The sequence below is a fragment of the Quercus suber genome, unplaced genomic scaffold (genome assembly GCF_002906115.3).
Source record: "Quercus suber isolate HL8 unplaced genomic scaffold, Cork oak 2.0 scaffold_268, whole genome shotgun sequence".
Classification (NCBI taxonomy): Eukaryota; Viridiplantae; Streptophyta; class Magnoliopsida; order Fagales; family Fagaceae; genus Quercus; species Quercus suber.
In genome coordinates this window covers 196,374-212,132 of record NW_027069724.1, presented here as the reverse complement: position 1 = coordinate 212,132, position 15,759 = coordinate 196,374, and the positions used below count along the sequence as shown (strand labels likewise).

The window sequence follows — 15,759 nt, the reverse complement described above, 5'->3', positions numbered from 1 at the left end:
CTCAAAGCCTCAAAGACTACCAGTTTGTCTACGTCGTCTTTGTTTCCACAGATACTCCTTTCGCAAGAATTTGCACGGTTTTCCTTCCCCTCCCACCCCCCAAAACTTTTCTTGTTCTATGAGATTATGGATCTGAAATTGGGACATAGGAATTTTATCTTTCTAAGAACAAGTGAACATTACTAACCAAAAAGAAAATGGCTGCTGTAAATTAGGGTAACGGGAGAATAAAGATATTTCTACATTACTTATGTGGGTTTGGAAAAAGAAAATTTCAATGTGCAAAACTGGTAGGAATACTGCAATTTTATAATTAACATTTAACATTCATGTAACTTAAAATTTTAGGGTGAACTTTAATGAGAATTTTACACTGTACATAACGTGAAAAAACATGTAATTTTGAATATTTACTACAATGAGTTCTAGTTAATTTAATTGATAAAATATTTTATCGTAGATTAATAAATCTAGATCGAATCTTGTTCCATCCAAAAATAATAATAATCAATTAATGTATCCTAGCCTAATGATAAAGAATGATCACCATAAAATAGACACAAATTAAAATCCGAACACACACACACCAAAATTTTGCGACTAATTCAATACTAGACGTAGAGTAGTGGAACACATAACTTAATTGGGGTCCTAAGTCTTACGAGAACCATCTTGGAGGATAGTTAATTTTTTTTAATGATTAGAAATATTTACATAATATATATGTGTGACCCTGGCAATTCGTACCCATATGGTGCATGCCTAGGGAGCTACCAACCTGCCCAACTGAGTGGTGGTGGTTGTTAATCTTCTATTGAATCTTAATCAGACAGTTGCATAATGGTTAATAATCACATTCATAGGTTTATATATATACATATATATATATATATTTTTTTTTTTGATCTAGGTAATCATGATTAGATGCAATAAGGATATACTGTAAGAGCCCCTATTTTTATCCCATAGTATTGTGTCTAGTGACCAAATCAGAAATTTTTTTTTTCAAGGGAACCAAGTTTTTTTTTTTTTTTTTTTGGAGAAACAAACACACACACAAAGGGAAGAGAGAAAGAGGTTCTAACACAAAGGTACACCATAACTCCACTTAAAAGTCATGATAATTTTTAAGGGAGAGTAGGACAAGTTATACTACATACAACAAATTAAAAATGTAATATAGATTAATGAAAAATGTAATATTAATCTATAACTCTTAACCACAAAAATTCGCAATTTTCATTTCTCTTCAAATGAAATAAAATATATAAAAAAGACATAGCATCCATATCTCAAATTCTCCAGATGAAAAATAATAATTTTTTTTTTTTTATGTGGTGGTGGTTGATCACTTGAAGAAGTTCAGATATAAACTTATTCTCAATTTTTTGTTTTTTGCCTTGACTTGCTATCTCCTTTATTTTATAACATTTTTCCTTTTTTATTAAGTATTTTTTTCTCTATCAAATCATGAATCCTATATTGGGATATTGAGGGTCTGTTTGGTAATGTTATTCTAGTAACATTGTTTGTATTTTTTGAAAATACGTGTAAGTAAAAAATATATGAAAATACGTGTAATGTTGTTTAAATACTAAAAACTATTATTCTCGTTACACTACTAAACAGCCCCTAGGCCTTTTATTTTTCTAAGAATGAACTTCTACAAAAGTGAAGTTTCCGGAGCAAGGGAGAAAAAAAGAAGTGAACATTACTTACTAAAAAGAAAAAAACTGCTGTGAGTTTTATTTATTTATTTATAAGATACTTCTACTTTGCTCATGTCGGCGTAGCATATTATATTAATATATATATATATTATTTTTTTTTTCATTTTCATTGGTCCTGCTCAAAACGTCTGAAATCCCCTACCCCACTCTTCTTCTTTGAAAAAGAAAAAGTCAAATTCTATTGCGAAGGAGCAGTGACAAAGATTCATTGTGCTGCTTAATGTGAAACAGAGAATATATATAAGAAGGTTAAATCTTGTCCTACCTTGACATATGCTTTTTTTTTTTTTTTTATTATAAAAAAAAAAAAAAAACAAAAAAAACCTTCACATATGCTTTTAATCTATATTGAATCTATAACAAAAATATTTGAATGCACGAGAAATTTTTTTTTTTTAAATCTAAAAAAAATTAATGTATATTGAATTTTTTAGTTTTCTGTTTACAAATTCTATGTCAATCAATATTGTATGGATAAGGGGTCCAAGGATATATGATGGGCCTTGGCCTTGTCCGATGACACTTTACAGTCCAAGGACAAATAAACAGTGATAAGTACGTAAGACTTAAGACTCTATGAGTGAACTATGGTTGAGATTGCTAGGGAAGGTAAGCCGAGGAAGAGTATCTCCTCTCCTTGGCTAAGCAAAACAGAGGTCAGAAAGAGTGTCCTGTCATCAAATGTGACATTCTAGGAAATCCTATTGATAAAGATATATGTTATGAACGTACAGAACAACTGGGAGGTAGGAAATATCTAAGGGAAAGCTGCTGCTACAGCATTGAATACTCTGCAGCTAACTCTTTAGCGGTATTAATGAGGAAGTGATATATGAATAGTGGTTTTCAGCCTTATAGCTACTCTCCAGAGACTTCAGGTAGGTGTTAATGTGACAGAGATCAACACCAACAATCTAATCTACACGTGAATAGCAGAGATGAAGGCAAAAGGATAGTATAAAATAGGAAGAAGGCAATGAGAATGAGGGATCGAGAAATTGAGAAAAAAACACNATTTAGTTGTAATTTCAAGTATATTTTTATTAATGAAATAAGTTTCATTAAAAAAAATATATTAGTTGTAGGGAAAATTAACAAAAAATGGAGTTTTACCGGGTGGGGCAGGGCTTCACGGGGCCCTAAGGGGCGGGGATGGAGCAAGGAAATTTTCCTTGTCATGCGGGGCGGGACAGGGATAGGGCAAGACAAAATTTTGCGGGGCGGGGGCGAAAACCCCATTCTTTGGACCTGCCTTGCCACATTGCCATCCCTAGACTTTTGCACCATAAAATATAAGTACTTTTAAGGTATGTCAGGTATAATATGCACTGTAATATAATAATTATGAGAAATGCTATATTATTAATATTTTCACAACACTTTTATAACAAATTCTGTAGCATGTTGTTACTGGCTTTTAATGGTGAGCAATAAAGTAATTTCAGTGATGGATTCAAATTAAAAGCTTATAACAAATTGCCACATGAGATTTATTGTAAAAATGTTATTGTGGGGCCTGTTACCTAAAAAAGGTATAGTGGCCCTCAGAATTGGACTCAGGGCCCAAAGGCCCGATCCGAGGATACGCAGTTGTCCGAGGACAGCCTAAAGAAGTTTTATTCACATCAAATAGGTGATATGAAAGGTATAAACAGGTGTTATATACAGTGGTATAGCACACGTCCGAGGACGCCAAAGTCCGAGTGAAGGTAACCTTCGTACTGACTGAAAGATTCTGCCAGGTTGTAGCTGAATTGAAAGTTGGATATAGCTTAAAGAGGCTCGGAGAAGGTAGAAAATATCTTCTAAAGTCTATCACCTCCTCATTAAATGCTGTCCACCTAACACTCTGGCCGCATTAATGTGGAGGTGATACCTGAATAGTAGCTAAGCAGCTTTATGACCACTAAGCTGAAAGTTCCGGTAGGGACTAGATGGGACAGAAAGGAGCCCCAGGATAAGAACTACACGTGTACAAAGGAAACAAGGAAAGAAACGAAGTATATAATGTAGAAACGAAGAGAACGGGGGGACTTCTGACCAGAAAAGAAAAAGGAAAAAGAGAGAGAGAAGAACAGACCAATTGAAAGAGGGCCGAGGAGAGTTTTTCCTCATAGAGCGAATCAATAGTATCCTTATTACTTGATGAGTAGAACCCTTCCTGAAAAACAGTACTAGTTCTTGAGCCCATACTCTATAAATTTATTGTTTGGGCTTGTTGGGCTGAAAACCCAACACTCAATTCAAATTAGGTCCTTACAATTGGCGCCGTCTGTGGGGAGAACTTGATCTGTTGAGAAGGAAGGGCAGGTGTGATACTCACGATGGAAGAGGGAGTACCGCAGCAACCATTGGCGGGCCCGCAACAAGCAAACGCCAATCAACAACAAGCAGAGTCTAGGGGCTCTCAGCAGGCGATCCGTTGATAGGCGCGAACAAGGGAGGATCACGAGGGAAGTACCCGTACAACCCATACAGATAGAAGCCGCTCCGGGGAAAGGCCATGTTTCTCCTGTACGGAGTGAAGGAAATCTGCAGCGTGAAGTCGACAAGTTGAAGAGGGAATTGCGATATGAACGACGAAGGCGTAAGGCTCATAACTCTAAGCACTCTTCTGAGGAGTCGGATGACGCCAGTTACAGGCAAGAGACTATACCTTTTTTAGGTAACAGGCCCCACAATAACATTTTTACAATAAATCTCATGTGGCAATTTGTTATAAGCTTTTAATTTGAATCCATCACTGAAATTACTTTATTGCTCACCATTAAAAGCCAGTAACAACATGCTACAGAATTTGTTATAAAAGTGTTGTGAAAATATTAATAATATAGCATTTCTCATAATTATTATATTACAGTGCATATTATACCTGACATACCTTAAAAGTACTTATATTTTATGGTGCAAAAGTCTAGGGATGGCAATGTGGCAAGGCAGGTCCAAAGAATGGGGTTTTCGCCCCCGCCCCGCAAAATTTTGTCTTGCCCTATCCCTGTCCCGCCCCGCATGACAAGGAAAATTTCCTTGCTCCATCCCCGCCCCTTAGGGCCCCGTGAAGCCCTGCCCCACCCGGTAAAACTCCATTTTTTGTTAATTTTCCCTACAACTAATATATTTTTTTTAATGAAACTTATTTCATTAATAAAAATATACTTGAAATTACAACTAAATTTACCTCATCAAATCAAATCAATTTTTAGAAAAAAATTGAATAATATATCCAAGTGTTTAACAAGACAATCATTATAAATAAAATAAAATAAAATAAAATAAAAAATCTCATAGTATAACACATGACAAAATAAAAGCAGAGAATTACATTGGGTAAAATAAAATAAGCTAATATTAATATGTTTGTTTAAATAGTAGGGTTTTAGAGTATGAAAATTTTACAATTATAACTCTTAGCAATGCGGGGCGAGGCGGGGTGGGCGGGGTGAGTCTAAAAAGTCTAAACTCATCCCTGTCTCGCCCCGTGGTGCGGGGCTAAAATCTTACCCCATCCTCGCTCCACCACCTTTGTAAGGAGGGAAAAACCCGTGCGGGGCGAAGCGGGAAAAGGCGGGGAAAAATTGTCATCCCTATGCAAAACCTTAAGAGCATTCACATTAAGAATGCTAAAAACTTTAAAAAAAAAAATGGCTATTTTAGCATCTCATCTCACAAGAAACGCACTATATCAATGTTGTTATATTTAAAAATTTTAGCAACTTAGCTACAATAGACTATTGGAGATAACAGCTTACTGTAGCTCAAATCTTATAAAAATAATAATCTTTTATTAATCTTTTAATTAAAATATCATTTCTCTCTTCTTCTTCTTTTTCTTCTTCTTCTTCTTCTTCTTCTTCTATTGGAGCTTTCTTCTCTCTTTTGTTCTTTGGTTCACCGGCCTCTCTCTCTCTCTCCCTTGTCATCTCGTCCTGGTTCCAAGATGGGTATCGTCTCATTGTTTTAGTTCTTCTTCTTCTATTGGAGCTTTCTTCTCTCTTTTGTTCTTTGGTTCACCGGCCTCTCTCTCTCTCTCCCTTGTCATCTCGTCCTGGTTCCAAGATGGGTATCGTCTCATTGTTTTAGTTCCAAGATAGGTCTCTCTCTCTCTCTCCACCAAATCTTTCATCTCTCTCTCAATCTACCACCGTGGGTTTGTGATTTGTGGTGGTTGTGGGTTAGATTGTGGGTTTTGTGAGTTGTGGTGGGTTGTTTCATTGGGTGGCAATGGGTTGTGGGTTGTGTGTTGCAGTGGGTGGTGGTAGTGGGTTGCGGTGGTGGCTAGTATTGGTAGTAGATTGTGGTGGCTAGTAGAGCAGGTAGAGAGGATGAGAGAGGAGGCGGAGAGGATGAGAGAGGAGAGAGATAGGGGTTAGGTGAAATGAATTTGTTGGGTTTTTTTTATCTTTATTTAATTAGGTTGTTTATATTATTTTAATATGTTGTATATTAAAATAAAACTTTTAATGTTGACTGCATTTAAAGGTGAGTCGTTAAAATAGATAAAGTGAGTGTTAAATGCTATATTTTCTAGCATTCTAAGTGCGAATACTCTAAAGAGGTCCAATACCATGTATTGCTTTGTATGCAGATGTGATGTGACAATCACAATGCATGCAGGTGCGACAACATCCCCAACGCATATATAGGTCCTGGGATACTCCTGAGCTTCACTTTATAACTTTTTGTGGTTTTTCCGTTTCGTTTTCCATGTTCTTGGCCTGCCTTTCTGTACCAATTGATATTGGTGTGTTATTCACTTATTTGTCTTCTCTCTTTTTTGCGGGTTATTCGCATAAAACAATTACTCCTACTTTTGAAAATTTAAGGTATTCCCAACAAACATAGATATTAATTATTCCTCCTTTATGATTTAGGATTAATCTCTCTCTCTCTCTCTCTCTCTCTCTTTTATCTATATATAAATAGCTTAAAAACTGACACACATGTCCAGTATTGCGAGGTAGACAACCTTACACCTAATATATATATATTTCGTCATTGTTCCTATTATATTGTAAGAAAGAAAAAAAATAGAAGATTTAGCAAAAATAAATTAAATGGAAGAAGATAGGGATAGACAGAGCCAGGATGATGTGCTCGCCTTCGATTTGTACAAGAATACCATGACAGGTGAATGGGGGAATATTGTTAAGATGTATAAGGAACAAAAATTCTCAGCCATTGACGCGAGGATCAACTCGTCAGGTGACACGGCATTCCATGTAGCTGTCTCCATTGCGCCAGAAGAAATTGTCCAACAACTCATACGTGTAATTGCTCTCCATTCAGAGCCCTCTCTTCGGTTAACAAACTACGAAGGGAATACCCCTTTGCACGTGGCAGCCTCAGCTGGGAGATTGAACATATGCATCCTTCTTGCTGCTAAAGTTAACGTGTTTTCGGAACTTCCAAATTTGGAGGTTCATCAAGATCTATTTCGTAACAAGCTCGGTGAAACTCCTCTCTTCTTAGCCGCCTTTCATGGTTACAAACCAATCTTCCTTTACCTGCATTCCCTACTCTTGGAAGCCTCCGACAAGGACCTTGATTCAGTCAATCCCGCCTACAGAAGAAATGATGGTGAGACTGCCCTTCACTGTGCCATTAGGTGGGAGTATTTCGGTGAGCATTTTTTGCTTTTTAACTTTTTTTCACACCGAAATTTTATATTTTCTAAAGTAAAATCTTATATAGTTCCGCTTTGTCGTTCAAAAGTATTATCTTCTCTCATTTTCAAGGAAAAGCAAGAATCTCCCTCTAGTACTATTGTCAAAAGCGGAACCAATATTTGACTTAAGAAAAGCAAACATGTCTCTGTGTATATAGTTATAACATACATAGATACACAAATATTATGCATGTGCATAACGCACATATTATTATATGTAATACTCAAAACCAATCTAAATAATAAAATGACACTAACGTGAATACAAAGTGGTATTCACGTTAGTGTTAGAGTTTATACATGAATGAGTCATGTTGTATTTTTTTTCCCTGTTATCCCGAAGTTGACTTAATATTTTTCATGCAATTATATTTAGTAATTAGTGAAACTTCTGTTTTTTTTTTTTTTTTTTTTTTTTTTTTTTTTTTGAGAAGTACAAATTATGTTGCTTTTGTTAAGCATATAAAATGATTAAATTAAAAAAAAAATTAATCCAAATTGTAACTATTTGAGTATCTAAAACTTTAGAGTTCAACTTAATGTAAAAACTAAATTGACAATAACTCCCAAATGTAAGGACCAAAAATGGTATTTTCATCAACTAAGAATTATTAATTCACATATTCTATCACATTATAACTTTACAAGGCTTTTTTTTTAAGAGTTGACGAAAATATAGAAATGACCGCTAATAGAATTCAACTTGGCAATTTTAATATGCATTTTTTTTTTACAATAATTATGTTTTCTTTTTTTAAAATGCACTTATTTGTATGTATGAGATTATAAGCGGGTGCTAGGATATAAAATTTTATATACAAAAAAAAAAAATAATAATAATAATAATAAATCAATTATATATATTAAATGTTCTTGTGCATTACTGATTAGTTTTATTATGGTTGACAGATGTGGCATTTGAGATACTTGCAAAGGAACCTAATCTTGCTTATTCTGTGAACGAGGTAGGAATCACCCCTTTGCATCTCCTAGCAAGTAAGCCTTCGGTCTTTAGAAGTGGTTCCCACCTCGGATGGTGGAAGAGCATCATTTATCATTGTAAGTATTACTCAATTGCGTAGCCGCAAATCACTAAATCGCTTTAATTTTGTAGATCAGAGTTGTACCTACATTACACGTACTTTTCCTTTGTTGTTGTCCATTCTCCAACATAAAAAAATGTCGTTTTCTTTTATTGTTTATGAAAGGTATACATGTAGAAGAGCTGGAGCACGAAACTGTTCATAAAGATTTGATTGATTCTGTCATTAAAGAATTGCATGAATCTTCCGAAAAGGACAACATTACTGACAAATTCCCAAAGAACTACCAAACATGCATCGGGTTCTATCAAATGTTGCAGAATATGGCTCGATCGNTATTACAGAACATATTAACATAACATCGATCAGGGCAACTCAAGAATGTTTAGACCTACACTAGGGAATAAATTTTTTAGGATCATTTAGATACTAGGTTTATCAGATTCATGGAGTTGCTTTTCCATTCATTAATACTGGATGTCTTATTAATCATGTGAATTTTTTTTTTCTTTTTTTATTATTATTTTTTTAAATTGACAATTGGGTACTTCCGATTTTCTAGCTTTACAACGAAAATGCATTAAACAGAACGATTAAAACTTCAAACATATACAGCAACCCTAAAACCAACGGAAAACAGTGTTGATTTATATATATTTCAGTTCTTCCCTTGAATTTCTGTTACCGAGTTGCTTTTCTTTTCTAGCGTTTGGAAGCAAAAATATGAATTGCAAAGGTCGGAAAGCAGATGAAGAGAGTGCCAGCGAAGGTGCTGTTATTGGCCAATCACAAAAAGGTGAGAAATGCATATTAAAAATAAAAAATAAAAAATAAAATTAAAAAAAAAAAAGTGCATTTGAGATGCCAAGAAACTTCAATTGATATTTGATCATCAAAAAAAGTTTCTTAGTTGGTCCGGTACATCTATTAAATGTTTGGCCCGAAATCTTCTAAAAAAATATACATGGGTCGAGTGCTTTAATGGCCTTAAAGTACTGCTTATTATTGTTATTGTTGAGGCCCAATGAAAAGTAGTTTTAAACTTCTAATATATATATATATATATATTTTATATAATCAAGTAGTTCTTTACTTCTACTAATTAAACATTGTTATTTGCACATTACATAATGAATTGATTTTGTTTGTTATTATAGGATACCAAGCTCAGAGTAAAGATCAGAATTCGCATCATCAATTTCGGAGCCGTTATGCAGTTTGTTTTAACTTTTTCCATCTTTTATACACAATATTCATCCGGATTATTCTTGGCCTTGGATATGGTATGCCACTATATACTAACACCTCCCCGCGCCCCAACACAAACACACACAAATACTATTTTGGTTCTTAAAATTTAATAAAAGTTTATTTTTTGTTCTTAAATTTTAAAAAGTTCTTTTTTCATCCCTAAACTTTGTAAAGAGTTTTTTCAATAGTTTAGAAATAAAAATAAGGAAAAAGAAAAAAAAATTAATAGTTTAAGGATTAAAAAAAAAAAAAAACTTTCAGTCAAGTTTAGGAACATAAATTAAAAAATTTCAATAGTTTAATGAGAAAATATGAAATTTTCAACAGTTTAGAGATGAAAAACGAATTTCTTAAAAGTTTAAGGATGAAAACAAACTTTTGGTAAAGTTTAGAGACCAAAATAGTAGTTTACCCTAAAATAAAATTTTTTATTATATATATATTTTAAAATTAAAAATAAAAAGCTATAATCATTTATTAAATGTTATTGATATAATTTCAATCACATTAATTTTCATGTCAATTGGTTAGATTTTTTTTATTATATATAATTGATAATATAAGATTAATATATTTGCCTTTTGTAATATATATTATATACTTATTGAAAAATAATCAGAGGGTATAAGGAAGATAAAACGGAAGCATGTACATTCTATTAAAATCATGGAGATCCTTATTGAGGAAATTACAAAAGACGCTCGCGACTTCACAAGTGGGACGGATCCTGGGCATACAATCAAGCGGCATGGAAGTTCGGATGGAAAACCATCACTAACAGACGGTGACAGTGCCACCACTTCCAAACCTGAGCAACAAGATGGAAACAAGATAAACGAAACTGATAAAGTAGAGAAAAATAATGGAAAAGGTAATTACTATTCTTCTACACTGTAGTTTTATAGATTTTACATATTACTGTTTATTTTAGAGTAAGAACTTACTTAAAGTTAAAATTATTTTAGTTAACCATTTAAAAAAATATTTATATCATATTAAAATATCACTTGTTTCTTAAATCTTTATAATTATTATTCTTTCTTCACACATAATAATCATCGTCTGTTTCTTTACTCTTGGAAAACTCAAAGAAATAATAAAAAAATCATTTTGCACAAACTACAATGACTTGTATACTTGCACAAGGATAGTAACCAAAACTCATTTTGCATAACTAGTTCATAACTTGATCCGGGTGATTTTTGGTATTCATTCGCTATAATTTGGATTTTGTGCTATAATAGAGTGACTTGTATATTTGTACAAGCACTATAACAAAATTCTGTTTTGCATAACTAGTTTGTAATCTAATGTGGATGATTTTTGGATTTCATTGGCTATAATTTGGGTTTTATACTATTTTACATGAGCTCGTGAGAATAAGTGTCATCAAATAGCTCACAGCCCATGAGCTGGCCTAGTAATGCTCTAGGTTAACTCATTAGCCACATTAACTCATAATACATAACAAAAATAATTTAGGGGGGGTGGGGTTGAACTTAGGCTCCATTTGGATTGCGATCCACATTCACACGTTTGGCGCTTTTTTTTTTTTTTTTTTTTTTTTTCAACCCGCTCTTAATGCATTGTTCATGAACAGTGCATTAAGGCAAATGAACAATGCTAAATAGTAGTGAACAGTTATGAACAGTAACCAGAAATTATTTTTTTATTGTTTTCAGTTTTCAGCAAAATAAACAGTATTCAAACACACACTTAAAGACACAAGAGTAATAATTTAAGAGCACACCTAACCATTAGGATACTTGAAATAATTATACTAAATCATGCTTACTAAATATAAATTTTGCTAGTAAATTGGTATCTTTGATTTTTTTTTTTTCCAAAAAACATAAACTTTGGAAATTTTATTTATTAAAGGATATGTAGAAAAAAAATTCAAAAAACATAAACACTGGAAATTTTATTTATTAAAGGATATGTAGAAAAAGAAAAAATTTATTTGAAACCTCAATAAAAAATTTTATTAGGAAAAATTGACTCTTTTCTTATTTTTTTTTTAATTTTTTTAAGAAGGAAATTTTACTAAAAACAAATCAATCATGGTTAGACAATTCGGCCTAAATACAAAAATTGGCATCACCCATGGGCTGAGATTTTCCCTTTTGGCCCAATCCACTAAGCATGGACTAAGTAAAAACAAGGCAGACCAGCTTGGCTAGGCCCATTGCCGACTTTTAAGTGTGATTGCTCTTAGATTTGGACAATGTGAAGTTACATAAGGTATGTTTTTTTTCTTTTTCTTAAGAGAAATTAGAGGTCTATTTAGATACTGCTTATTGCTAAAAATTAAAAACTAAAAACTAAAAATATTATAGCAAAATAATTTTTAAATATGTGAATAGTACCGTGAGACCCAATTTTAAAGTTGTTTTAAAAAAAAAAAAAAAAGTACTTGCGGGTCATGTGAACAGTACACGAGAGCCACTAAAAACGCTGAACGCGCAAAACTCCAAAAGCTGAACACTATCCAAACGGATACTAGGTATGTTCTAAGGGTTCAAATTTGATAAGAAAACACCACATCATATTTTTTAAGTTAAGCAATAGGCACCCTCACACACAAATCCTATTCTCCAATCCAAATTAAAAATAAATAAATAATTTCCATAAAAAAAAAATCATAATAAATAAATAAACTTCTGCTTTGTTTTTTTGGTAAGTATCTAATCTCTATTTCTTTACCGGTCCATTGACTCCATTCTACAAAAGAAAAAAACTAATATAAAAAATTCAAAACTTTTTATTTGTTTTGGGCTCTTCTTGAACTCAAGATTTTCCCCTCTACCGTCCTACCAACAAATCAGACTTGCCCTCATGCATATCATGACATTTCATAGTAGTCTTGATGACCTTCTTAGAGCGATGATCTATTTCTCAAATCTGTAATTTTGTTAGACTATTCTATGACTTCTTCACTCAGTTTCGCTTGAGGTGTTGGTAGGCAGTGGTCAGAGGATATGGCAAATTGGCAATTCAAGATCGAGAGGGTTCTAAAATTTAAAAAGAAAAAAAGAAATTGGTTTTGAGATTAGGAATTTAGGATTGTGTGTGAAAGTGTCTATTGCTTAACTTAGAAAATTGGCAGCATATAATAACTGCATATTATTGGAGGTTGTAAAACATATGGTTTTACATCGTATATTTATTGAATTCAAACTCATGAACTAAATTGTTATCAGTTATATATATATATATATATATACACACACATATATGGCTAACATTTGAAGATGCACTCTGTGTAATTAACAGGAAAGGAGGAAAGGCCTAAAACTACAAAGACAGAGACACCCTTACTTATTTTATTGCCAGGTAAAGAAAGAAACGGTATAACAGAAATGGTTGAGCAAATACTTCAAAAGTTTCCCATGGCCATTAATGACAATGGTAAAGAAATGTCTAAAATGACAAAGATGGAGACACCCATATTGCTCGCAGCAAGAAATGGTATCACGGAAATGGTTGAATACTTGCTCAAAAAGTTTCCATTGGTCATTGCTGACAAGAGTGAAGGTAAAAATATTGTTCTTTGGGCCGCAAAGAATAGGCAAACACATGTATTACAGCTACTGCTCAAGCAAAGGTTTGTAAAACGTAAACTAATTCATGAAGTGGATATGAATGAAAACAACGCATTGCATCTGGCAGCTGAGATAGGAAAGCAAAGGCCTTGGCTAATTCCTGGTGCTGCATTGCAAATGCAGTGGGAAATCAAGTGGTATGAGGTATGAACTCAAAACCAGCTTTGTCCTCGATTTTTATCACACAATATAATGATAGCACATTGAAGCAAATGCCACCATCCTATAAAGCAGTGGCAGAGGAGGGGTTGGGCAGCTTTTAAAAATTCTCTCCTCTTATAAATTTAAAATATATATATATATATATATATCTGAAATTTTATTTTTGAATGTATAGTCAATAAATTCTCTCTCCCTTTCTAAAGCTTTTGATTTTTGTTGATTTCTTTCTAATGTTTCCACATAAACTTTTGAAAACCCACATTTTTTCATACCAATATTTTAATATGTATTTTTTAATTGAATTTAAATTTAATAAGGATTCCGTGTTAAACTTTTTATATTTACTCCCTCTATTAGAATTTTGCTATTTTTTTTTCTTTAAATGATAAAGTAGATAGTTTAATATATAAGCACATTCAAAATAATGGTCATTAATAACTTACTATAAATACAAAATTCTATATATAAGAAAAAATAAAATTAAGAGAAAAATATATTTCATATAATTTTCTTGTGTATTTCATGAGTTAGTAACTATATATATTAATATATATATATATATATTAATGCATGCAGTTTGTAAAAGACAACATGCCGCAACACTTTTGCTATCAAGTCAATAAGGATAACAAGACCCCAGAAGAAATCTTCAACGAAACGCACGAGGACTTAGTCACAAAAGGAGGTGAGTGGCTTGACAAAACTGCTGAATCATGCTCAGTTGTGGCTGCACTCATTGCTACTGTTGCCTTTGCCACGTCAACCGCTATACCTGGTGACATCGATATACAACACGCGAAAGCAAATCTTGAAGGCCAATCGACACTCACCATCTTTGCCATCTCATCACTCGTTGCTCTTTGCTTCTCCATCACTGCTTTGTTCTCGTTTCTTGCCATCCTCACTTCTCGGTATGAACAGAAAGATTTTCGTAGAGACTTGCCAAAGAAAATTCTGCTTGGCTTAACTTCTCTCCTCGTTTCCATTACATCAATGTTGATTTCTTTTTGTGCTGGACATTACTTTATGCTGAAGAATAAACTGAAAGATAAGGCTTTTCCAGTATATGCAGCGACATGCCTACCAATAGTCTTTTTTGCCATACAACAGTTACCACTTTACGTTGATATTGTCTGGGCTATTTTCAAGAAGGTCCCTCGATCAAGCTGTAAGGCTATTTCTCTCTAGGGGTTTCTTCTACAATATTATATACAGAAACTTTTTATTTTTGAATGTTTGTACTTTTTCTATCAATCGAGATTGATGGTATGCTTTAGGATTGAAATAAGTTGTTTTCTATTTTAAATTAATATGGGATGCATTGTTTGCTATTTTAAATTAATTTGGCATGCATTGTGTTCTTGGGCTTATGACTTATGAGTTCAATAATTGAACAGTTTTAGTTCCTCAATTTTTTTTAATTGAATAGTTCACGTATTTTATGTTGAAAGAGAGAGAGAGAGAGAGAGAGAGAGAGAGAGAGAGAGAGAGACTCTCTCTCTCTCTCTCTCTCTCTCTCTCTCTCTCTCTCTCTCTCTCTCTCTCTCTCTCTCTCTCTCTCTCTGCAATTATTCAATATTTTGAAGGTAATGATGGTACTCATTCCCCTCATATAATAGTGAATCCCACTAATTTTTTGATATTGATAATTTCAATAGTTACAACAAGGGAGAGAAGTTTGAACTATGAATATTTTTAATTTGTTGAAAACACCAAGAAATGCCAACTAATATGTTCTAGTTAGCTCAACTAGTAAAATTTCTTGCCGTTAAATAAGAGATCTAGGATTTGAACCCTATTTGTACCAAAAACCAATTGATATTTTAGCCTAATGATAAGAACAATTATTATGCAGTAGACATTATAGGTGAAATTATATTCTATTTATATATAAAAATAAATAAATAAAAGATGTCAACCAATCGAATCTGCCTACACCAAAAATTGATTGATACCTTAATCTGATGATAAGAGTAATCATTATGGGGTGAACATTATAGGTGAAATTCTATTCTATTTATTAAAAAAAATGTCAACCAATTGAGCAAGGCTTTTGAACATTGTTATTTGAAGACAATGGTTTTGACTTAATCTTTTAATAACCAAAGCCCATTTAAATTTCTTAAAACTTAGGTAACTGAATTGTACATTCAAAAATTATCTTAACAACTAATAAATCACTTAATATTTTGACAATACAGTTTTGGTTTTACCTAAAATAAACCTCTCAAAAAAAAAATCCTCATAGTAATCAACAATTGAAATACTGAAATAGGCTCCTAGAAGGGAGTATATTTCACCTT

At 32.9% G+C, this 15,759-nt stretch overlaps 2 protein-coding genes across 2 annotated transcripts; both read left to right on the top strand.

Moving 5' to 3' along the window:
• The first annotated feature begins 6,693 nt into the window (after positions 1 to 6,693).
• LOC136070896 (uncharacterized) lies at positions 6,694 to 8,797 on the top strand. Its single transcript, XM_065781473.1, has 3 exons — positions 6,694 to 7,349; positions 8,305 to 8,454; positions 8,604 to 8,797. The coding sequence occupies exons 1-3, from the start codon at positions 6,785 to 6,787 to the stop codon at positions 8,795 to 8,797; spliced, it is 909 nt and encodes a 302-aa protein (XP_065637545.1). The 5' UTR covers positions 6,694 to 6,784.
• A 328-nt stretch (positions 8,798 to 9,125) lies between these two features.
• On the top strand, positions 9,126 to 14,826 carry LOC112001073 (uncharacterized). Its single transcript, XM_065781486.1, has 5 exons — positions 9,126 to 9,234; positions 9,596 to 9,721; positions 10,309 to 10,560; positions 12,966 to 13,438; positions 14,033 to 14,826. The coding sequence occupies exons 1-5, from the start codon at positions 9,162 to 9,164 to the stop codon at positions 14,642 to 14,644; spliced, it is 1,536 nt and encodes a 511-aa protein (XP_065637558.1). The 5' UTR covers positions 9,126 to 9,161; the 3' UTR covers positions 14,645 to 14,826.
• Positions 14,827 to 15,759: the final 933 nt, after the last annotated feature.

Excerpts from the sequence above, each read along its gene's own strand:
- LOC112001073 (XM_065781486.1), top strand. The coding sequence starts at position 9,162 with ATGAATTGCAAAGGTCGGAAAGCAGATGAAGAGAGTGCCAGCGAAGGT. Across the intron at positions 9,235-9,595 it reads TATTGGCCAATCACAAAAAG|GATACCAAGCTCAGAGTAAA; the intron begins GTGAGAAATGCA and ends TTGTTATTATAG. Across the intron at positions 13,439-14,032 it reads GGGAAATCAAGTGGTATGAG|TTTGTAAAAGACAACATGCC; the intron begins GTATGAACTCAA and ends TAATGCATGCAG.